Below are 25,849 nucleotides of genomic sequence, written 5' to 3' on the forward strand. Positions count from 1 at the left end.
GATTTTCAATAGTTGTGTCTCGACCAAATATCGTCCTATCCTAACAAACCACACATCAATGGAAAGATTATTTATTCAGCTTTCATATGATGCATAAATCTCAATTTCATAAAATTGACCCATGTGACTGGTTTTGTGGTCCAGGGTCACATATTTTGAATGCATGGATGATCATTGATTAGAAAAATATTATGCAAATTTGAGGTGAGTTTTATTGTACGGTCATCAAAAAAATTAATGTGACGTAAATAAAGATAATAAGAGAGATCTGTATTTTGTTTGTTAACTCATGTATTAATTGAAAGTCTTAAGGCCTTTTTATGCTTCTGCGTCGAATCGACGGCGTACCCCCGCAGACCCTTCTGCATGTATAGGTATTAAACACATGTATAGTTTGTATTAAAACTTCACATTGTTTTTCAACCACACATTATAATCATTCAAATGATCACAGAAGTCCTGGGGAAAAGTTTATAGATCACATATACACTGATGTCTATGGTAGTGTAAATAAAGCATATCACCTTTTGAAAGTAACTTAATATTACAAATATAGATTGTGTCAGTTACTTCGTTACGCCAGTAGGTGGCGACAAATGTAAAAAATGTCATTGAATCATTCATTCAAGAGATTCATTCAAAAACACAGACTCAAGTAATAAAACAAGCAAGTCTTTATGAGTCATTGAATCATTCATACCTTTTTCTTTTTTATAATTCATTCAAATTAATTTATATTTTTAAATAGATCGCAGCAATTTTGTCAGAACATCTAGTAAATGTTGTTTTGGTGTTTAGTTGTCTATTCAGATCAGAACTCAACAAAATTATGATTCTCAATTTATCCAGAATAATGCAGCTCTAGTGTTGTCAATTTAATATCGACTAAAGCACAAAATTAATCAATAGTTACTAATTTTCATATCTGAGCTGGTCGATGAGGGTGACACTACCGGTCAACAGTTTAGGGTCTGTACGATTTTTTTTTTTTTAATGTTTTGAAAAGTCTCTTCTGCTCACCAAGGCTGCATTTACTTGATCAAAAATACAGTACAAATTATGAAATATTTTTATACTTCTATGTGAATATATTTTCCTGTGATCAAAGCTGAATTTTCAGCATCATTACTCCAGTCTTCAGTGTCACATGATCCTTCAGAAATCAGTATAATATGATGATCTGATGCTCAAGAAACATTTATGATTATGATCAGTGTTGAAAACAGTAAATCTGCTCAAACCGCCAAGAATTAAACAAGCCTTGTAATTTTGATGCATTTGTGTGTCGTTGATATCGGATTTAAATGGCTGTGAAATGTTTTGAAGTTGGAAAGCAAATTGAGTTTTCATTGCTGTCACATGCGAGGACTCGTCCTCATTCCCGATGAAATATTCTGCTCCCGTTCCTCCTTTCTCTCATCAGACTTTCTCTTTCTGTCTCGTCTCTGCCCTCATGTTTTCCTCCTGATGGCTCTCTGATGTTCTCTAATTCCTCTCTCGTAGCGCTGAGATGTGATTAGCTGCTCCTCACGAAGCAGAGACCTTGTTCAAGGTTGTAATCATATTCCTGCTGTTGTACTACTGATGACATCATTGCGTCTCTCTCTCTCTCTCTCTCTCTCTCTCTCTCTCTCTCTCTCTCTCTCTCTCTCTCTCTCTCTCTCTCTCTCTCTCTCTCGATATAATGTCCTTTCTGTCAACTGATTTATATACGTTTCCTGATATGTATATAGTTATCTTAGTTTTGTGATTTAAAGGAGTAGTTCACCTCAAAATGAAATTTCCTAATAATTTACTCACCCCAATGCCATCCAAGATATCTATGTCTTTCTTTCCTCAGTGGAAGAGAAATTCGTTTTTTTTTTTTTTGAGGAAAACATTTCTGGATTTTTCTTCGAAAAATGGACTTCAATGGCAACCAATGTTTTGAAGTCCAAATCAATGCAGTTTGAAAGGTCTTTGAGGTGTTTCTACAGGCTGTGCACGATCACAGCTGAGGAAGAGTGTCTTATCTAGCGAAACAATATTTTTCTAACATTTTCTAAAAAAAAAGATATACTTTTAAACTACAATTGTTCGGATTGAGCTGATCTGCAACGCGCCGGGAACTACGTCATCACGTTGAAAGGTCACTCTCGATGGCGGATAGTTCAAATTGTATTGTACCGGTATGTTGAATGACAGTACTTGCGCCGGCGACATCGAGCGTGACCTTTCAACGTGATGACGTAGTTCCCGGCGAGTTCAAAACGTTGGTTGCCATTGAAGAAGAAAAATCCAGAAAGGTTTTCCTCAAAAAACCTACTCTCTCTTCCACTTAGGAAAAAAAGACATGGGTATCTTGGATGGCATTGGGATGAGTAAATGATTAGGACATTTTCATTTTGAGGTGAACTAATCCTTTGGCATCTTTTGGTGTCTGATTTGTCAGGTTTTTATTTTTATGTTCTTGTGTTCCTGCAATCTTATGCATTGGTCATGTGCATGTGATTTTATGAACATTTGGATTTCTGTCTTCCTGGAGCCCAAAAACCGAGTGTACTAAACAAAATATATACCTGGATTTATATTAAGTCACTTTGGATAAAAGTATCTACCAAATTCATAAATAATGTGATGTTTTGAAAATGAATGTTTTACAAATCCTGTTGATTTATAAATATCTCATCACAATAATTTTGACGACCATAAGATTTATTTATTTATTACTTTTATGTATTTTTATTCTCATTTATATTATTATTATTATTAATGATGATGATAATAATAATAATTAATTATTATGTTTATTTATATATATTTAAAATGTTCATAGTGTAAATTGATTTAGTCTGTGGATTATTCACTTTATCACTTTCAAAAAGCATAAATATGTAAAACAATAATTGCATTTACATAGCAGTTATCAGACATGAAACCTTAAATAATCAGTATTAGTGCTGGTCATAAATCATTTTTTATTAATTTTTGCAAACTGTCATTTTTATATTTAGTAATGCTTGTGATGCAGACATTGGACTTCAGGGATGCAAAACCAGTTTTGCTGTAAAAAATAAAATAAATAAATATATATACACATATATATAATTGAAGGCTTGTTCGTCAGCAGTGGCTGTTGCAGAGCAATCAGAGCTTCATCAGACGTGACTGTGGCGAGATGCTGAAGTGTGAGGCTTATTATCTCCTGTGACACTGAGACACACACACACACACGCCTTACGGATGATATTCATTGGACTGCTCAACACAGCTGGAGAAGTGCATGTCTGTAGTACCCATAAACACAATCATGGCAGTGTGAGGATACATGGACTTCACCGAGTTAATCAACTATGGACTTTCTTATGATTATGTATATTATACAATCAATATATCTACATTTTGTGGATCTCTCAAAACGATGTGCTGGCATAGAATTATTTTTATGATGACTTAATTGTTTTGACCGTAATGAGCTTCTTAGTTTAGAGAAATTAAAATTTAAGTTTAATTATATCTTTCTAATTGTAACATTAAGATATTCTTATTCCGGTAAGCTGCTTTGATGTTTTGTAAAAAGCGTTAGCCTATACAAATGAACTTTAATTGTACTTCAATTGATTCATGCAGTTCATATATCTCCTGGGAATTCATGTTTAGTAGCGCATCCCATCCAATAAATCGCAATAATCTTTGTGCTTTGTTGCTATTGATAAGAAACAAAGTCTCAGATTTCAAATTACGTCCATTTTCTTACGAAATTCAAAAACATGAGTAGCGCTGTGGCGTGAGATCGCTCTGGCTCAGCTCAAGAGAAGCACATGATCTTCTCTTCCACCTTAATAACAGTTACACAAGAAATAAACATGAATGAGCGTCTGAAAGTGTGTTAAAAATCCGTATCATGTCACATGTCACACGCTCAATCAGTGGTTCAGCCGTGGAAAGACGTCAGTAAAAGAGCAATGTCATGTAACGTCACATTTACCTCAGAAAAACCATATCCAGTGACCATAAACTCGCTAGTCTGCTAGAAAAATTAACTTTAGAGTGGAGCATTTTACATATTACATACCATATTACATATTCTTTATAGTTTTTAATGTTCTGAAAACATTTAATGCATTTTTGAATAAATCTGGCAAGTTCTTATGACAGCCACCATTTAAATGTTTATATTTCATTCATATAACTTTATTATTATAAACATAAATGAGTGTTTGTATACAAATCAGTTAATTTTACCTTCAGTATTATAGTAGGCTAATGAAGCCTTTAGGCTCCAACTGACTCTCATACAGCATTAGTTAAAGGTCCCGCTTTCGTGTGTTTTCGAAGCTTTGATTGTGTTTACAGTGTGCAATATAACATGTGTTCATGTTTCGCTTGTAAAAAAAAAAACAGTATTTGTCACAAAATGTACTTCTCTGTATACCGCTGTCTTCACTGTGCTAAAAACGGGCTGATTACTTCCTTGTTCTATGAAGTCCCTCCTTCAGAAATACGTAACGAGTTCTGATTGTGCCAGTGAACCGCTTGTCACAAGGCACAAGGAACCCTGTGTTGTGATTGGACAGCAGTTTAGCGCACGTTGCCCGGAAAGGTCACGCCTCTTACCGTAACGTGGAGATGCATGCGCTCAGTGTTATTGTAAAGTGATGATCTGACTCCGGGATGAAAATAACAGCGTCTCGACAACATGGCGACAAACACACTCTACAAACACAACTCTTCCTCTTCTCTGTAGGAGCGCAACAAGACCACGCCCCCTTTGTGTATTCCTGTGGGCGGAGCTTAGTCAAAAAACTGTTAGTGACGTCATTAAAGCAGGAAGTAGAGGATGTAGTCCAGACTGGCCGTTCGCTGTCGGCTTGGAAAGGGGACTTCTGTTAAATCAAATATCTCGCTTGGCATTGAACTTTGAGCTTTATAATTTTACAGGTATTATTTATGCTCTAGCAGCAACATTACACACTAGCTAAAGTTTAAAAAATGGGATCATGAAGAACGGGACCTTTAAGAGATTTGTTTTCCTTGAGAAAATTTGCCATGTATTGTAGCCTACCTGATATCCAAAATAATCAATATCGAATTGGTAAAGTCAACACCGGCCCTAATGTTTAGCCACAAAACTGGTTTTGGTCTGTATTGTTGTGTTGCATTTTTTCAAGTTCTTCTTCATGTCATTTCAAATTCAACATCTTGCTGTATGGAGTTATTTAAATAATATTCCAGCTTGTGAAATTAGAGAAAATATGAATCTCAATTCTTATGTGTGGCGTCTCACAGTGTTGTGTGTATTTGTGGAAATATGACATCCTGTTCCTCCGTCTTTATCCCAGCATGGTTAACCGCCCCGCTTTCAGTATAATCATCTTCTGTTCTGTGACACACAATGATTGGGTTTCCCAGCGTGCCTTCTCTGTGTTTGGTCTGATATCAACACTGGGACGTTCGGGTCTCTGGTGAGGATCTGGCTTCCTGATACGAGCGATCGATGCTTCTCGGCCGTTAGGGAAAGCCCTTCCGTGTTTCCTATCCTCATTCCTCACTGACTGTGTGTGTGTGTGTGTGTGTCTCTCCAGGTCACCTTCAAACCCGACGGGTCCACTGCGGTGGTGCACGATGAACACATCAGAGGACTTCTGAAGGTAAGAGCAAACCTGCCTCCTTCAGCACAAACACAGGCTGTGGCGCATCTAGGGGTGTGCCGGTTTCAGGATTGGTGATGACGGTTATGACGTGAGTCAAACGTGACGGTTCGTAAATGGGGCGGGGCGTTGCAACGTTCATCTGCTATAGGACAACTTAGTTTGAATAAACGAGCAGACACTGATTAGCTACTTGCTCTACGTTTATTTAAAATTACCAGCAAGACAACTAGCAGTGAATGTGCTTTCCATTAAATGAATTGCTCACAGTAAACAAATCCTTAAACAAAACAAAAAACTTTGCAATGATTGGCTTTGTTTTAAATAAATCACACACAGTAAACAAATCCTTTAAAAAAAAGTCGATTCTATAAGAGCTGCATAAAAATGAATGAGTAGGCCTAAATTAAAAATGATCAAATCTACATACCTTTATCAAAGAAAAAAAGTCGAACAACGACTGTTGTTATAATACCTTAATTAAACTAACTAAATACAGGAAACAAAAAAAGTGCAATGACATTTTAAATTCCTAATCTTCCAAGTTCTGTGACAGGAACACTAATATGTTCACTTAACTCGGCTTTAGTGACGATCTGACAGGGGTAACTATGTTACCAGCAGTGCTAAACACTCGCTCTGATGCTGTGCTTATAGCACAAATACACATGTATTTATGTGCCAATTTTGCTAAGAGCGGATAGCGTGTTTCATTGTCTCTCCACCGTGCTAGTGGATCAGCCGTAGAGTCAATTGTTTGTTCTTGGAGATAGCGGGTTAACTCTTGGAAACAGTTGGAAATGACGTAGACCATTAATAACACAGACTGTTAACAATTGTTTTTAATTAGTATTTAAACATTCTCTATGATAAAAAATATTTTAATAACACGGTTTTGCCGGTTATAGAGTTCTAATGACGGTGTTCAACTATAACCGTCGGTCTCATGGTTATATAATAAGCCATTTAGAACATATTTAAATGTGATTATTTTGCTCATGTTGTTCCAAGCCCTTTTGACTTTCATACTTTTTTGCAAAGCAAATGAAATATTTGTAAAGTAGCCCGTGATCACGTATGTCAAGCTCCCAAAATGCATCATAATGACACGCTGATTTGGACACGGTGTTAAAGCTCTTGTCTGGAGTTCATGTTCGCCAGTCATCCATATAATCCTCTTATTTCATATTTATATTGCATTGAAATCTTTGTTTGTTTTTCCTGCCCGTTTCTATTTTTTTAGCTCACTCATTTGTTTAAAGATCTCCTGGCAAGCCAGCCGTTGCATCTGTAGCTGTGATTATGAATATGACAGTAATTATTCTCCGCCATCAGCTCATCAGAAAACATCTCGCTTATGTCTGGCAGAACTGTTTGCTTTGAGCACTTAGTCTTAGTGATTCTTTTTCAGAGAGAATACATGACAAGTGCAAGCAGCAAATAGGTGAAGACCACTGATACCCAGACTAGATAAACGCTCAGAGCTAGTTAGTTATTAGTTATTCGCAGGTCTGATTTGTTACACTTGAAGTACAATAAATTATCAATAAAATGCCAAAAAAAATAATAATTAAGTAGCATTTTAATATATGTTGACACTGAGTCTCAGAAAAACATGTCCACATTTTGGAAAATGGAAGAAATTAAGTTATATTCTACATCAAAATAAGATACTTTTTTTTTGTATATAAATATATAAATTTGTATTATAAGTATTATATAATAATAATAAAAAAATGACGGTAACTTAAACTGTCATGAAAATATCAACAACAAAAAATAATCTTAATTTTTGCTCAAATAGACTTAATTTTCTTCATTGATTTTAATTTCAAATTTATTTATTTATTTTTGTGACCTCTTGTTAGCATGTTATTGACAGATTTTGCCCTTATTTGAACATGTTAATCATTCAAAAATATCTGATAGCATGATTTTACCATGGTAGTGCCATAGTACTTTATGGTAAAGGTGACGTCCCTTCCTCACAGAACATGATAAACCCTCACAGTGAGTAATGTCAGTGATTATGGGAATAAATAAATAAATTCCGGTTGCTCATCTCCAGCTTCAGTGTTTTAACGCCCAGCGAGTGGTGTACCGCCTGTGAATGAGTGATTGTGCTGTCTCTGGTGTTAGGTGGGCGCTGTGGTCGAAGCCAGGAACCAAGATGGGATCTACCAGGAGGCCATCATCAACAAACTCACTGACGCTAGTCTGTACACCGTCGGTAAGTCCATTACATTCCTTTCAAACAGTTGACTGTACCTGAGACAAAGAGGGAAAGGCTTCTTCTGTCCTCGTTTTAGTTTATAGCATCATATGCGAGAGCAACAGTCAGTTTGAGATGCTGGGTCATTTTCATTCAGGGCTCATGTATTAATAAATGTGTTTTTTTTTAAATGTTGTGATTGTGTTATGTTGTATGTTAGGATAATATGAGATGAGTCAGTCTACATCTCTCACAAAAACATGAAATATTGTGTTTTTATTCCTCATTTTGATGGCTTAATGCGAATTTAGTGCACATAGTGTCGCCACATGGAGAGAAAATCTTGATGAGTCTTAGATAAAGTTCTGATGGTATATTTCGCAGAAGACCTGTGAGTCACAGCAGATGTTTTCTCCGGCAGATGGTCTGTACGTCTCTAATTTGACACTGTCGTTCTTTCGATTTTACCGTAACAATATTCTATGCTAATAAAGATTCAAGCCAACTGGCGATATGTTTTATTCTCATTTGGTGTTCATAAACGCATGAAATGGACTCGCTTCGCCCGATCCTTTAGCCATTTATACAAAGGCAGCTCAAAAACTGACCTATTATGATTGATCTTTCTTTAGTGTGTAATGTTGCTGTTTTGAGCATGAAAAAGGTTTCCTCCAGCGGTTCTTCTCTATATCAGTGTCAGTGTTTCTGAACTCCTGAAACCCCTCCATTGTAGTCTTCCAGAAACGAACACGTCACAATATTCCTAATTTAAATAATTAATGCGGAGAATAAAGAGGCGAGGCCTGGTTGAGTGAGTTAGTGTGTCTTGAAACTGGCGGTTATGATAAGGGGCGGGGCATTTCCCAAACACACTCGAAGCTCTTGACCAATCACAACACATTGATCCAGCCGACCAATCAGAGCACATTGTGCTTTTCAGAAGGCGGGGCTTCAGAAGGCGGGGATTTATAGAGACAGGAAGTAAACAGAGCGTTACTGACAGACTGGGAAGAGAGGAGCCGCAACAATGGAGAATATGGAGTAAATAATGCGTTTATGAGCATTCAAGCATGACCGTGTTCTAGTAGAGCCTAAAAACAATTAAGCTGCACGATTAATCACAATTTCCATGTAATCGCACTTAAACCGATATGGTTTATAGCGATTTTGAAATCACAAAGGCTCCGATTATTATAATTTTTTATGTGCAGCTTGTCAGTGACGTACGGCTCTGTGATCATTAGTAAACGCTGCTTCTGAAAGCACTGTGAGTTTGAGTCGCTTATAACATGCTTTTGAAAAAGCAACGCGCGTCAAACATCTTTCCAAACATGAAGCATTTATGAACCTCTTGTCCAACAAAAGACAATATTAAATAACATGCTTTTACTCCAAACTCACTTCATAACGACAGCAGAGCTCCTCCTCCTGTGAGATGATGTGCTTCTCACACAGAATAAGGCAGTCGTGTGTTTATTAGTCGTGTTTAATCAATCAAAGCGTTTCAATCTTCGGTTTATTCAGCTACAGATAGGATGATGCCCGATGGGTGTTATTGTACTTCAGCGGCGGGGCATATTTGGCGTGTGTGTGTGAGTGAGACGCCCTCTGGTGTTCAGATAATTTAGCGTGTGTGTGTGTGTGTGAGACGCCCTCTGGTGTTCAGATGGAGAAGCATTTACTACTGCGCAGCCTTTGCCAAAAGCGTGCGATTAATTGTGCAGCCCTACTTAAAACACAATCAAGACTTTGCAAGAGGGCATAGTAGGTCCTGTTCAGAAAGACTGTAGAGTGTGTGTGTCTGATAACTCGTCTCTCTGTGCAGTGTTTGATGACGGTGATGAGAAGACCCTCAGGCGCTCGTCTCTCTGCCTGAAAGGAGCGCGCCACTTCGCTGAGAGTGAGGCAAGTCATCGCTCTCTTTTCTGCACTGGTTTAAATGACTAGTAAAGTCCTTTACATCCTGACACTTGCTGCCTTTCGCATCACATCCTGTTCTTGACAGTGTCATTTTACAAATTAATTGAATTTTGTTGAAATTGAAAGGGTATTTCTACAGACATTCAAGTTCAAGTGAGCTTTAATTTGTCATTCAGCAATATGAGAATGAAATGTTAAACGTATAGAACCTGTATAAATCTACATATATATATATATATATATATATATATATATATATATATATATATATATATATAATCTATGTAAACATATAACCTAAATAAACCTACTCATAGCTTACCTATTTAGAGAGTAAAGACTCTCAGATCCAATGTTTTGAAAGAGAACTTGAGAACAATGTTGGAAAAACCTATAAATTGATTATAAATTAAAACCATATTCCAAAGAAAACATGTTTAGTTTGAAACATTCCGATTAGATGGAAAAAATGGAAACTCCTGAGTTTTTTGGCATCACCCGCTCAAACTGAAGTAGTAAGTAATGATTTTTGGTGTTCACTAATATGATTACCTTATATAAAAATCGTGAGTTTAACTTTAATCGAGTATATTAAGACATGTATAATATAATGGGTGCATGGAAATCTCCTGCGCAGTAGAAGTGACCCAGAACTGTGTCGAGTCTGAGGCGCTTCATTCCCGGGTGATTAGAAACTGTGTCACGTCTCAGTGTTTGCTAGTCAATGATTTCAAACAGACTGTCAGCTGTTCAGAAGTCAGAAACATATTCTCCGCAAGTATGTGAATGCAAACACTTCTAGGTACACAAGTGAGCCTCTATCTATTAGATCTGGTCAATCTTTATCAGTGTTCAGGAACTTGCTCAAGGCACATTTTTATTGACCGCTTAACAGGTAATCTCAGTGTGGTGTGAGAATATGTATCTTTTATTCTTTTTATTTTCATGTGAAGCACTTTGGCCAACCTCGGTTGTATTTAGCAGTGCTATATATATAAATAAACAAAAGAAAAGAAAGAGTGTCATTTTCTTCCATAATGTCATTTCTTCAGTCAGTTTGATGAATCAATTGTCATGGCAGGGCAACAGTTTAAAGAGAATTGCGGTGTTCTTAGCGCTAACTGGTGAATCTCATCTCTGATTCTCTTCCAGACACTCGACAGGCTTCCTCTCACCAACCCCGAACACTTCGGCACTCCCGTCATCGGCAAAAAAGGAAACCGCGGAGGCCGGCGGTCCAATCCCATGTGAGTGCGTCTACTTGAAGTCACGTGACAAAATGAAGAGGCGTTTACATGCATTCACTGCGTTTTTAGTCGAGTCGCCTTAATTTCTGAATTATTAAATATAAAAAAAACTCCTCCCAGGTATAAGACAAATAATGTTTATTTAAATGGAAACAAGATTAATTTTCGTACCACATTGCCAGATAATTTTACTTGTTTTAGCCAAAAACTCACTTAATTAGATTTTTCCCCCCAGAAAACAAGATTTAATATCTTATGGTATTTTACTCATCTAGTAAATGCATCTTGATTTAAGAATTTTTTGATATTTGGACTGGAAACAAGACAAAAATACTGAGAAAGAAAAGCATTTTTTGCAGAGACGTTTCAGAGACTGAGAGAGAAGAGCTGATGCTGCAATGTATACTATGAGAAAATGTAATGTTTTTTTGACCATGTAAACTGTTGTAGGAACCTCCAAAACAAAATGAGGGACCTAAAATAGCATAATAGGGGCACTTTAAAGTCATCAACTTCAACGCCATTTGCAATCCATTTCACCTCTGAAATGTGCTGACGGGACGGTCCACGAGTCTGAAAATCTACATTGATTCAAAGTCTAATCCTCACCTGACGGATGAAGCATCTGTGTGTCTTAGTCCTGATGCTCCAGGGACGCGGAGGTTTCCTCTGGGAATAGCGATTACACAGTGTTTGCTGCTGTAAAATACACCTCTTCTGTTAGCAGTCGCACACATGGGACGAGCGCTGGCCTGGAGTTCTCGATCCCCACACACAAATCAGAGGAAAGCCAGTGTTTTTCCTCCAGTGAACAGCGCTCGTCTCGAACCGGAGCGTCCCGCTGGTGCTCTGACAAACAGGACTCGTGTGTGTGTGTGTGTGTGTGTGTGTGTGTGTGTGTCGGTGAGAGGCGGGACCTCACAGTTATCTGCGTCAGTCACGGCTGGCCATGCGTGAACTTAAAGAAACCGCAGTCGCTTTGAGGGATCAGAACCCATCGTAATGTTAGGGGTTGCATTGACTGGTCAACTACTGGATTAGAATAGGTAATGAAGCATGATGAGAAACTGTATTTTTTTTTATCATACTGGCTTTTTTCCCAGTAGAAATAACAAGATAACCAAGATATATATATTTTTTTTTTTCAGTTTTCATTTTAGTTTTAGAAATTGTTAGAAAATGACAGCTTTTGTCATTGCATTTAAAAAAAAAAATTCTTAATGCTTTCATTTATTTTAATAATTGTAGGTGTTCAACATAAACTGATGAAAATTATTTGTTTATTAGAGTTATTTTTTATTCCAGTAAGAATATCAAGATAAGCAAGATAAATTGACTTGAAGGCAATGGTATTTTAATATTATTTATACACTATTATAGTATTAAATTAATATATATATACATACATACATACATACATACATACATACATGCATACATGCATACATGCATACATACATACATACATGCATGCATACATATTACACATATATGTACCGGTATATGTGTTTTCAGTTTTCATTTGTTTTAGTAATTAAAATTATTATTTTTTCCAGTTCTTATCTTTAAGTTTTGTTTGTTTAAGTGTTTTATTTATTTTAGTTAACAATAGCAACACCGCTTGAAGCAAAATTGCAAAATGTATTAATTGCATAAAGTTTATTTTTCCTACTTAACTTGACGGAATGTTTCTCTGTTATACGGTAGGGGGCGCTCTTACGCATCTTCTGAACAAGTACAGAATCTCCGGCTCAAAAACACAAGCAAAAAGGGAGAAGAAACAAGTGATAGAAGCATTGCTTATGCCGTTGTAGTCTTTAACAAAAACATGATTTTCTCAGCTTTTTCTTATTTATTTTATTTAATGTTGTTGGTTAAAAGCAGAGGGTCTGTTCTTTCTTTTGATATATTGTATGTCAGATATTAATACAGCTAAATATTCTGGGGGCCATGACACTTTTGTGAAATTGATCAAAAATGTTTGTGGCGGCTGGCAGCTTAAAAAAACATGAAACATATATAAACAACATTATATTTATTATTATTATTTTTAAAGCATAAATCTAACCAATGTTTTAGGTTAATACTTAAAATAATAATAATAATTACCAATGGTGTAAGAAAAACTACTACTACAAAAAAAGTGATCTTTTGTAGATGGGTAGTTAAAAACAGTAGTTGCTCTGCTTCCTATATTAATTACTTTTAATATAGTAATTTTTCCGGCTGGTTCCGTCTCTGGTTCCCGCTCTCCTCCAGCCGGCCCGGCTCTTGTGTTGTTGTTTGAGCGAGTAGGAGTCCCTGTGGCTTATCAGGTCATGTTTATTCGTGATGCAGGCTGTTGATTGGCTCATTTAACACTAACAAGATTGGCTCTCCTTGGCGGTGAGCTGGAGTGCCGGCTCTTAATTGAGAGCGGCCGTTGAGTCACGCTACATATCCAATATTGGCAAGTGAGAAGCTCGTCAGCTCACGGAGCCTAATTACCTATTATCTTCATCAGAACATGCGAGAAAAAGCTTCTTCTATTGTGCTTGTGTGGCGCTGTGATACTGGTGATGCTTATCTTTAAAAAGTGAATGGTTTTGATCATGTTCAGCTTGATCTGACTCTTTGTTAGTGTCTGGAACTGAATGATCAGTTCTCACTGTTAGCGGTTCTTCAGACACTTGCTTATTGAAGCACTAACTCGTGATGAAATTGGTTGTTGACTATTTTTTTGTTTTAATCAAATTCATTGCAACCCTACTATAATGGAAAAATAGAATCTATATCTAAAATTAATTTCTATGTGATCTACATCCCTACTTGTGGTTAGAATAATTCATCTTTAAATAATATGTTTAATTACAGTTCATTTTAAATTGCTGCGATGCATCTTAAAATAATGATATGCTGAGGTGAAATTAGCACATCACTTTTTTTTTTTTATATTTGCAAAGTTTATTGTACTATTTAAAGCAAAAATGCATAAATGCATTCTGGGGTGCATAAAAATGTGCTTAATTGTCATGCAAATAATGCCATAATACTACAATTATTAACTTACCTAAAAACATATGTAATTTTCTGAATTCAAAATATAATGTCTTATTTTTTTATTTATTCAAATGTGACCTGGACGTGATTTAATGACGTTCACCCACATTTATGAAGTTTTATTATTGCTGCTTCTGAAGAACAGATTCTGCATTGAGCTTATGATTTGTCACTCTGAATCTTTAAATATGTTGTTGTGTTTTCTCTGGGATATCAATGTCACTCGAATACTTTTCAGTGTCTGCTGTTTATTCCACATTAACACGTAATCTCAATCCACAGTCAAGAAGAGGAGTCATCTTCATCATCTAGTGAGGAGGAGCAGGGCGATCAGCAACAAAACGAAGAGCTTTACGGCAAAGTGGTGTGTGTGGATGGAGTCGTCACTAGTGACAAAAAGAAAACCACATGGTATCCTGCCCTGGTGAGTCTCCACCGCAGGACACAAAACTAAAATTAAGCCAATATCTAAAGTACAATTCTACATTATATACAAGTTAAAAAAAAAAAAGCTTCATAAGGTGAAATGTAAAATTCAATACAATTTTTTTTTTTTTTTTTTACAACACATTTAACAAACGAACATAACAACATACACTTAAGTACAAACATACCTTACTCAAATCCCTCCCCTCCAAAATAACCCTGGCAGTCTGTAAAAAAAAAATACAAATAATTATATAACATCCTCAAACATATAAGATAAACATATAAAACACTCATATTAAGCATTATGCATATACTATAACTTCAACACTCTGCCATTTTAAATCAATTTTAATGGAACCAAACAGAATATATATAAAAATCAAGCGTAACGTCAGTTCTGGCGGGTCACGTTAGTCAAGCTCACATCAGTGACTCTCAGCTGATCCACGTCTACCTATAGGAATATGCCACCGATCACTGTAGACATATATAACTCCTTCAGTATTATCAGCAGCGATGGCGTTTCTCAGGAGTGGATTACCCTCCTCCCTCCCCAGCTCCTCCTGTCTCCAGTCAGGATTTGGCGTTCAGATTCCCCTTGAATCAGACTAAAATTCTCTTAATTATGTTTTACATTCAAATTAATGAATTATATCTGCATACATTCATGTTGGTTCTGTTCTGTTTACCCTAAGGGGGGTTATTACTAGCCTGGTTCTACCAGAGTCTGGCCACTCTCCATTGACAAGCGTTAACTTCATGTAGGCGGGTCCTCTATAGAAGTTTAAAACTATTGGATCTGCCGGGAGCCACTCTGCATCTGCCATAACCAATCGCTAACGTTTGGTCGTGACGTATGACGACTCAAACTAGCGCACAAACTGTTCGCTGATTGGATCGGTAAAAAATTGACTGGAGAAAACCCAAGAATACACCGCAAACCCAGACCTAGTTCTGAAGCAAAATGAAAATTGAGCGGAAGTACGTAGGAGGGCGGAGCCAGGCTAGGATATTACTAGGATATTACTGCTCTTATCCATGCTAGACTGCATGGATGTGCAGGGAGTTCTCGCCCAGAGCAGAACCATACCGCCAATCCAAACTGTATGCTAATTGTCAATCGTATTTGACGATAGTGGTCCTGACAGAACTCTGTTTTAAAGGCACAGTATGTGAGTTTCGGCTAGAGGTTGCTTATTCAATAAAATTAGAGATGCACCGATCGAGATGGTTTGTTTTGTTGCCAGCAGCGCACAGGCAATAACTTCAGCTGCGCGGTTAAATATTGCTTGTTTTTGCACATAATCTGACTAATTCCTGCTGGTTTCGCGCTCACACCAAAAGCTCACGCACCTCTGATTTTTTCATCTCTGAACCATGTGAGTCGCAATTACTAAAATAAGTGGCTTATTGCGTTTAAACGGTCAAATACACACAAAATGATGTCAAAATGCCCGTCTCGGCGAGTATTCAGTTAAAGACTGTCAGTTTTGGAATGTAAATAGTTGAGAAAGATAACGCATGTGTAACAAGTCAAGTCATCTTCATTTATATAGCACTTTTGTAGATTGTTTCAAAGTGGCTTTACAGTGATAAACGGATCATTTAAGGTAACAGAGATTGTTTTGTCTTTATAGCGGTTCTTGAATAAAGATATTTTCCAGCTAAAGTTAGTTTTGATTGATTCACTTAACTTGATTCACTCACTTAACAGTATATTGGATCCGTGCATAAACTCTTAAAGGGACAGCAGCCTAATATTCCTGCTGCCGCCTGTCATGTTACTAAAAGAACAAATCACTCTGCAACTTTTACTTTAATTGTAAGCATTAATCTGTTTTTAATTTTTAGAATGAAGTCTATCCAGTGTTATTTTACATTTGATTACTTTACATTTAGGTAAGAAATACTACAGAAAAGAAATTACTGTTATACCCACCTGAATAACTTTGATTTCTTATCTCTTTTTATTCTATTTCATATATTTGTGCTGTTGTTTGCAATTTATTTATTTGTTCTTATTTTATTGCGGTCTTTTACTTGTTTTTTTATTTAAATTATAGTTTAATTTAATTATAGTTCTTTGAAATAAAATCGGTATCGGCCGGTCACGCTTTACCGAAACAATGGGATATCGGAATCGGCCACGAAGTGGCAATTCGCTCTGTGCACGAGAAAAATGCTAACTTCCGGCTTGAGGACGGAAATTGGGTACTTCGTTTCCGGTTGCCGTCTTGTTTACATCAGTGGACCGGCGTTAAGTTAGTTTAATCGTTCGCAATGGACCTAAAACATAAAAAAAAAAACGATTCACTTTTCAAAGGGCAGTCGGTGGTAATAACCACAATTGCTGCGTGCCACTACTATGTACCGCAGGGGGGAGATTCATAGTCACATCTGCTTTTTGTCACCGCACCCAAGCAGACGCTTTACAGAGTGGAGCGTTGCGTATTCATGACAACTAGACGGAAGTTTTTATGGTGCGTTCACACCGGACGCGAATAGCGCGTCAGGCACGAGTGATTTCAATGTTAAGTCAATGCAAAGACGCGTTACGCGCGTAAAAGACGTTCCTCGGTCTAAGATGAAGTCTAGAGGGGATGGTGCGTTTGCGGTCGCAGCGCAGCCCCTACATTATGGAACAGTTGACCTTTAAATATCAGGGACCTTCCTACACTCAGTCAGTTTAAAAGCCATCTGAAAACATATTTTTTTATGATAGCGTTCGATCAAGATAAGTGTGAAGGGTACTAGTGTCATTTATTTCCTTTTTATAATATATGTTTTTGAATGTTTTTTGAAGTTTTATATTACCTATTTAGATATATGGATATGCAGTTTTTTCTCTGCTCACTGTTTTACTGCTTGTACAGCACTATGGTCAACTGTGTTGTTTTATTCAGTGCTTTATAAATAAATTTGAATTTGAATAACATAACAGTTACCAGATAGCATAGCTTGAGCACGTAGCATGGATGTTGTTGTGACTTAACGTTACCTTCAAAATTATGCACATACTGAGACATGTAATATTTAAACCCCTTCTCTCTCTTGCTCTGGGGAGCTGGAGAAAAATCACTAACCAGTCGATGAACATCATCGACTGTAATATTCGGCAAATGTCCAAGACATCTGGAGAAATATACATCCTCTACGTCCTCCATCAGCCTACCGGAAACTAGACACCCCCTATCGATTTCGCAGCCAGAAGTAGCATATGCTAACGTGCACATAGTCTATCGGTGCATTTCTAAAAGCAATAATAAAGGCGTAGCTTGATGACGCATGAATGAGTGTGGAATCATGGGAGTTGTCGTCTTCACCTCCACATCCGATGGAAAACAATCTGACGGGACTCGTGTTCATCATGTTCATGGATGAGAGAATGTTTTATTAACGTTACTGTGGTATGAAGCAGGACAGGCGAGAGAGCAGGACATTTTACACTGCAACGTTTAAGCATGATAAAAACAGCAGTCGGGCGCTTTCATTTAGTTTGTTTATTTTATGATTACCTTTAATATCAGCCTCATCCTTCCCTGAACTTTGTTACATTTACGTTTGATCACTTAAATTCACATTATTTTATTTCATTGTAATGAACTCATTCAGGCCAGTTTATCTGATGAATTACAAAGCAATCACACTAAAATACATGTGTGTGTGTGTGTTAAGTGTTATAACGTTAATCTGTGTGCTCAGATTGATAGCTAGTAAACTAGATCGATATTAGAATATCATATTAATAATAGCTGGATGACTTCTGTTGCTAAAATGGCATGCAGTTCATTTTAAAATATATTGTATGGCAGAGAAAAGTGTATTTCTGTTATTCCAAATAAAGCTTTCTTATTATGATATGTAAGCAACATGACAGAATAGTCTCTTCAAACACGTTCAAGAAAACAAGAGATTCAAACAATAAGATAGCCGTGTTGGGCTATATAACAATAATTCATTTTCTGATGATAAAACTATCTAAAGAATTTCCCTTTTCAGGGAGTCACGTTCAGCTTTAAACATGATGAGCAGTGCTAGTGTTTAGGAGACGGTGTTCCTGCAGGATTAATGCACTTGTTCCTCTCTGACGCTGCGGCATCATTGATGTTGGCAGTCGTTCCCTTATTTCTTCTACATCTGTCCCTCGTTTACATGCAGTAGTTGATGATTCACAGGGTCACAGCAAACCAGACACTGGCCCTTTAAATACTCCTGGTGGCTCGTGTTCCTCCAGAGATGATGTTCTTGCTCTCTGTCCCCTCCTCACGGCTCGCGCTAGAATCACAGCGTTGAGAGAGAGAAACAAAGACACGCTCCTGCTGCGCGTCTGATCTCGTCTGTACAGTAACCTCAGGTCAGGGCTGGCGTGTGTGAAATCAAGGCTGGGTCAGTCTTTTTATAAATGCTAATTTCAATTAGGCTTTCTTAAAATGTGTTTTTGGAAGTCATTTTTTGTTTGTTTCACAACATGGTCATGGAAACAGAATTATTATTATTATTTTTAGGCCTGAAAAAGTCGTTAAAATTAATACATTTTTAAAATTACATATTATTGTCCTTAATGCACAGCTCTGAAATATTCATACTAATCTTCTATCAATCTCAGATCCAATCTCTTTAAAATACAGGTCAAAATTAGGAATAATTATGTTTGTTTTTTCTCCTACTCAACAAGGCTGTATTTTTGTGATACAAAATACAGTAAAATTGTGAATATTATTACGATTTAAAAGAGCTTTTTGAATGGTAGTGTATTAAAGTTTTCACAAAAATATCCCAGACAGCAACATACAATCTGAATTTCTGAAGGATCATGTGACAGTAATGATGCTAAAATTCAGCTTTGATCACAGAAATAAATTACATTTTTCAATATATTCACATAGAAAACAAGCTATTTTAAATTGTTATAATATTTCACAAATTTTAAATTCAAATCAATCAAATTAATGTAAATTGGTGGGCAAAAAAAGTCTTAATTGAAACGTAATTATTACAAACAACTGGAAAGATAGTACACTTACATATAATGATTTATGGACCTTTTTTGTTGCATGAAATATTTTGAAGTTCAAATAAACCTGTTTGCCTAGTATTCATGTCCTTAGGTGTAAAACATATTTGCAGGTTGGTGCAAAAAAAATGATGCTTTCTGTGCCAAACTCTCATCTGTCTTCTGTTTCTCTTTATTATTATTTTAAAGGTCATCTCTCCAGACTGTCATGAAGACGTGACACTGAAAAAAGACAACATTTTTGTCCGCTCATTCAAAGATGGAAAATTGTGAGTATCTTTCAAATGAAGTTATTTGAGTCCCTGCTTCTATTTTTAGCTCTCGAGGTGCAGATAAAGTCAAGCTGTGAACGCGTCACGAGTGCTGTTGTTTCTGTTTATAGCTGTGATGTTATTAAAACATCCTTTAAACATGCAAATGATGAAGACGTCACTGCTGGGCATCATGTGATGGAGGAGCCAGGGATATTTCTGTGGGGTAAATGTAGTTAAATGCCCGTCTCGGGTTAACCTACCGAAACCCATTTACACCGCCGCTGCTGAAGGCGGAACGACAGAGTTGGTCTTATTCAAGCGCTGTGCTGAGAAATGTCTGGTTATGGAGATATTTGTGTTATACCTCAGGGAAATAAAACCTGTGAGTGCCGTGATTATACAGACCGGAGCTTCCTGATGATTCTCTAAATAGACAAAACTCTGTTTCTAATGTTATTCTTCAATAGACAGACCACAAACTCTATATTGCCAGGATGTTCCTAGTGTTTTGATTGGTTTTTAAAGAGTCCTGCACCCTTTAGTTTCTGTGATAAGTCTCGCCCCCTATATCCTCATTCACTATTCCCTACATCAGTCCACTGATATAGTATATAATATAGAGTGAGTGAGAACGAGTGAGTGAATTTGGACACTGAGTGCCGTTTTTGCATAGTTTCTGCTCGCTATTTAGGCCCTGTTTACACGAGAACGCTCGCAGGTGAAAACGTAAAAATATTTTATCAGATGTGGCGTTCGTTTACACGGCGACGGTGTTTTTGGGGCTTAAAAAACGCAAAAAAGTGAAACCACCCTCCAGAGTGGAAATTTTAAAAATGCTCCACCGTCGCGTTCCCATCTAAAGTGTAAAAACGCAAAAGTCTGCTATACAGTGAAGGCGTCGCGTACGCGTTTACGTCACAGGCATGCGCCAGTACAGGAAAATAACAAAACATGATCAAACTAAAATATAGCATTAATTTCATTGACAAAAAAAAAAAAAAAAAAAAAAATCAATCTGTCATTATTGAGCGACACGCGAAGAGCACCGAGGGTTAAGCAGCAGCTTTACCGTATTAAACATGACAAACTGTGTCAGCGTCTCTTTCACTTTCAGTGCTCCACATCGCCACCTAGCCGCCTGGAGTGCACACTACATCCAATCTCACACACTTTTGCGTCACCATATGCACGCAGATTTCCCCTCATAACGCTCGTCTAAACGCAGAATAAAAAGTGATAACGCAACGCCACTTTTGCGTTTTCTCTTCAGATCGTGTCCATGTAAACATAGCCTTAATCATTTGTAATGGAGCAAACTGACAACTCTTGTAGTAATGGAAAGATTTATCTTGAACTCTGTCATGGAAACTATGTATATACATTAATAAACAGTTCAATAATACATTTTAAAATGATTTTTTACCTGTGTGATGTTACACTGCACCCACATTGGACCGGCGGTTTGGAAGATGGATGGATGATTCGCCATCTTCTAGTCAGACGCGTGAATTCATTCAGCGTGTGAATCTCACAGTGCATTATGGGTATTCTCTAGCTGTTGAGCGTGCATCGGTTGTATACACGTTATTGTGGTGCATTGTGGGATTGAATGAGCACACTCAATAACGTCCGCTTTGATTTTGTGTGTGTGTGTGTGTGTGTGTGTTTGTGTGTTATGCCAAAGTTTAAAGTCAGCATGAAACAGTTGCACTAGTCTTTATTTCCCTATTGTGACGTATATCCGAGTGAAGCGCTTCTGAAACCAGATCAAATGTAGGGCGGGGCTTGGTTGGTTGTGGTTGGCTATTGGTGGATCAGATGTGAGTGACAGGTTGCCCCGCCCTCGTCATCAGAGAAGAGAAGGGAGGGGAAGTGATTCCGATCACAGATGAGAGCCTGATGTGCGTCGGCTCTTGTGTTGCACATCTTCACTGCTCCCTCTAGTGTCTGCTCCGGGAAAGTAATGACATCACTGCCACATGGAGATGTATCAATATTGATGAACATAAACATGTCTTCTAACCGTTAAATACCTCTTAATTCCCTCGATATAAGCAGTTTCAGAAGGTATTTGGACACTCCTGTGTGAACGTGAGAAAGTGACTTAATACATCCACTAAAAAATCAGGTCATGTTCCTACACTGTAAACTAAAACAATGATTATTAGAGTATATTTTCCATAAAAATACTATTGCAGTCCTTCTACATCAACATTTTATGTTTTATTCAATGTTACTTGCTGCTTCTTTGTAACAAATTGTGAAATTTTCTAGCAATTTCTGAGTGATATTTGTTTATACACAAAATATTTGTTCAGTGTCTACGGTTGCTCGTGTCTGTACAATATTCTGGCACTGAGAAATGGCCAGTTGTATGATTTACATAATCTCAGTTTTTCTCAGGATTAAGGTTTTATCATAAAATGTTGTGCATTTTTAATGAACCCTTATTGAAGTCTTTGATGGATGTCGGGAATAAATGCTTAACGTGCCACGTTCATGTTTTTGCAGGGCATGTAATGCAATTAATTCAATTAAAAAAAAATTAATCAATAGTAAATGGCATCCATAATGATTTTAAAATCAGAATGCTATTTCATACGGCAGTTGAATTATGATCAGTATTTATCAGTTTACATTGGAGGCATACTTTTCTGACATTTTATCTGCTAAAGACGCTTGCATATAGCCTGGCAAGCCAGACTTACATCAAGATGTTTAGTCTGGCAACTCTCCATAGACTCAGCTCAATCCGAGGGTCGGGATAAACGGTTGTCTCTCAAAATCCCTCTGCACGCAATAGGATAGCGCTACAACCAATCAGAGCAACGAAGAAGGTGACGTAGTCAGAGCGGCAAAGAACCGGTCCGGCAAAACTCCGAACACTTCTTCCTTTTTTAAGAATGACTTAATTGCCGTTCTTTGCTCTTTTCTTAAAGAAAAACTTAACTCCAAGTCCTCCAGAGTCGCGGCCAAAGCCGATTCGAAAGACCGCTGTTCTCCATCCGCAGCCGCCATTCTTTGTTTTCAAGTGGCAGCCGTCGCAACTCTGTCGTCACATGTTAAGCCCGCCCCCGCCTACTCTACACACGACGTGATTGGCCTGACCCAATGTAGGTTTTTGCAGCTAGAAGGTCTATGGAGAGTTGCTAGACTGTCCTGGCTGCAGAATACATTTTGCTGCCGCTAGGGTGCGTCTAGATTTCTAGGCTAGCTTGCATATGATTCAAAAACAGAAATAAAGTGTGAATTATGCACTTTTTCAAACATATAATTTAGTCCAAGAACAAAATAAATTTAAAAGTATTGCATGTTGGCTTTTTGTGAATAGTTCCCCTTATTTTTAAGAGTGTATACATGTATGAAGCTCTGCTAACAGCGTTTTATTGTGTCTTGCAGTTACACAGTTTTGCGGAAAGACATTCGTGTGCTGGATGAAGAGAAAGCTCCCAAAGCGGACGCTGGACTCAAACCAGGTGAGAGCGAGAGCGCCACCTACAGATCAGAGTGTGTTCAGGGCCGGTTATTATCGTTACTAAAACTAAAACCATCAAGAACTTGGGGAACACTGGGTCTCGCTACTTGACGTTAGTTAGTGCATCAATAAACAATGAGCAATACATTTGTTACAGTATTTATTATTCTTTCAGTTCAAGTTCATGTTAGATATTATTAATCGATACAACTTTTGATTTTTAATAATGTATTAGTAAATATTGAATTAACAGGATTGTTCATTGTTAGTTGATGTTAACTAATATTAACAAATGTAATCTTATTGTGAAGTGTTACCAAAACATTCTCATTACTTGAAATAAAATAAACATTAAAAATAAAATATATTAAAAACTTATTTTATTTAAGCTAGTTGCTCATTTTCATTTACTTTAACTTGAAGAACTTAAATATATAATACTGTATAGACAAGACCAAAATGAACAGTACAATTTGTAAAACAAAAATTAACAAAAATTAAAATGACAAAAAAATAACAAAATGAAATGCTTCCGGTTGCGCTCTACTGGGGAACGTTTTTAAAAATGAAGAAGAAAAAACTGACACACTGAACAAGAACTTTCCCTTTGAACACATTATAATCTCACTGTCTCGGTGTGTGTGTGTGTGTGTGTGTGTTTCACAGCGTTAGATGCAGCGTGGGAATTTCAGCGTAACGGCTCTGTGCCCATCACATGGAGGACGGAGGTGAAGGACGAAAGCTCGAGCAGTGAGGATGATGACGAGGAAGAGGAGGAGGAACAAGAGGAAGAGGCCAGCGGCGAGGAGGAAGAGGTGACGACAGATCAGAAGCCATGTGTTGGGGAGAGACATCACTGAATCAGGGAATCTGCGCTTGGCCGCAGTCCTAATGTCTGTGTAGATGTAGTCGATAGAGGTGTGCGATATACAGCTGAAACATATATATTATATAGACTCATCACATGCAAGGTGAGATATTTCAAGACTTTATTTGTTATAATTTTGATGATTATGGTTTACAGCTTATGAAAACCCCAAATTCAATTAGAATATTGTGAAAAGGTTTTCATAAGCTGTAAGCCATAATCATCACAATTATAATAAATAAAGGCTTGAAATATCTCACTTTGCATGTAATGAGTCTATATAATATATTAGTTTCACCTTTTAAGTTGAATTACTGAACTTTTGCACCATATTCTAATTTTTCGAGTTTCACCTGTAACTTTTAATCCATATTCTCCCTCTAAATAGTTTGTGTAGTTAACTACTTTTGTTTCAAACTGAGATCACGATTTTTTAAAATAACATGTAATTTTCTTAGACTGCAGCAACTAACATTTTGTCAGAACTTTATGTAAAATGAATTATTTAAATGTGAAAAGAGTGAATGATTCAATGACTCACTCATAAAGTCTCTACTTGTTTCATCACTGGATGCATCTGTGTTTTTTAACAACTCTCTTGAATGAATGATTCAATGACAAACACTTTTTAACAGTCACTTGTCGCCACCTACTGGTGTAACGGTGTAATAAATATAATCGTTATTTGAAGTGCCACGTTACTTTCAAAAGGTGATTAGCTCTATTATGATCGCTACCATAGACACCAGTGTTTATATCCGAACTATAAACTATTATCCCAGAACTTTCTGTGATGACACCGGCTCTGTGTGCGTTTGTGTTTCCTGTCTGCAGGAGGAAGTGGAGCCGTTCCCGGAAGAGAAAGACAACTTCCAACAGCAGCTTTACAAATTTATGGAGGATAGAGGTGAGTAGTGTCAGTGTTTAGTATTATTTGTATACTATTGTAGTATTTGTTAACGTTTAATAAATGTTTGCATTGTAATTGTAATATTTTAGTAACATTATGTGCTTTTGTTATTTTTATAATTTTGTATATATCTGTATAGCTTTATTTATTAAAACAAATTTTTTTTTTCAATTTTATTACTTCAACTTTAATAAAAGTTGCAGCTCATTTGCATTTAAAGGGACAGACACAAAAACTGTTTTTTTATTCACCCTCAAAAAGTGACAATTTTAACATGATATATAAAAATATCTGTGGAGTATTTTGAGCTAAAACTTCACACACACACTCTGGGGACATCAGAGACTTATTTTACATCTTGTGAAAAGGGCATTATACCAGCCCTTTAATGCAAATGTTCATATTTTACTTTGAAACTCACACTAACTTGCTTATTTTCGTGTTTTCAGGAACTCCTATCAATAAACGACCCGTGCTGGGCTACAAGAATCTGAATCTTTTTAAACTCTACCGGCTGGTGCACAAGCTCGGAGGATTTGACAATGTGAGTTGTGTTTCTGATCAACCGCCACAATCGTGTGCGTTAGCTTTCACTCGCTGAGCAGGACGTGTTCTGTGTTTCAGATCGAGAGCGGGTCTGTCTGGAAGCAGGTGTATCAGGATCTGGGCATCCCCGTGCTCAACTCCGCAGCCGGGTACAACGTCAAGTGTGCCTACAGAAAGTACGTGCATCTTGCGTTCAGGATGACAGTGACAGCAAACATGAGTTGTTCGACTGCGGTATTTCAAGTCACCACAAAACGCTTGTGGCTTAGAGGGCTAGTTCAGCGGTTCTGTCTGTTAGCTCTCGT

General features: G+C 37.1%; 1 protein-coding gene across 3 annotated transcripts in view; it reads left to right on the plus strand.

Moving 5' to 3' along the window:
- Window positions 1-25,849, plus strand: part of arid4b (AT-rich interaction domain 4B) — a 91,783-nt gene that overhangs the window by 41,482 nt on the left and 24,452 nt on the right. For all 3 annotated transcript variants that reach the window (XM_079636295.1, XM_079636296.1, XM_079636297.1), the window contains exons 4-14: window positions 5,565-5,630; window positions 7,770-7,860; window positions 9,668-9,747; window positions 10,915-11,009; window positions 14,331-14,472; window positions 19,681-19,760; window positions 23,145-23,221; window positions 23,887-24,035; window positions 24,923-24,995; window positions 25,448-25,542; window positions 25,623-25,720. In XM_079636295.1, the coding sequence (XP_079492421.1) occupies window positions 5,565-5,630; window positions 7,770-7,860; window positions 9,668-9,747; window positions 10,915-11,009; window positions 14,331-14,472; window positions 19,681-19,760; window positions 23,145-23,221; window positions 23,887-24,035; window positions 24,923-24,995; window positions 25,448-25,542; window positions 25,623-25,720 (1,046 nt within the window). The remainder of the gene's footprint in view (window positions 1-5,564; window positions 5,631-7,769; window positions 7,861-9,667; window positions 9,748-10,914; window positions 11,010-14,330; window positions 14,473-19,680; window positions 19,761-23,144; window positions 23,222-23,886; window positions 24,036-24,922; window positions 24,996-25,447; window positions 25,543-25,622; window positions 25,721-25,849) is intronic.

The sequence above is a fragment of the Phoxinus phoxinus genome (genome assembly GCF_949152265.1).
Source record: "Phoxinus phoxinus genome assembly, chromosome: 14".
NCBI classification, from domain to species: domain Eukaryota; kingdom Metazoa; phylum Chordata; class Actinopteri; order Cypriniformes; family Leuciscidae; genus Phoxinus; species Phoxinus phoxinus.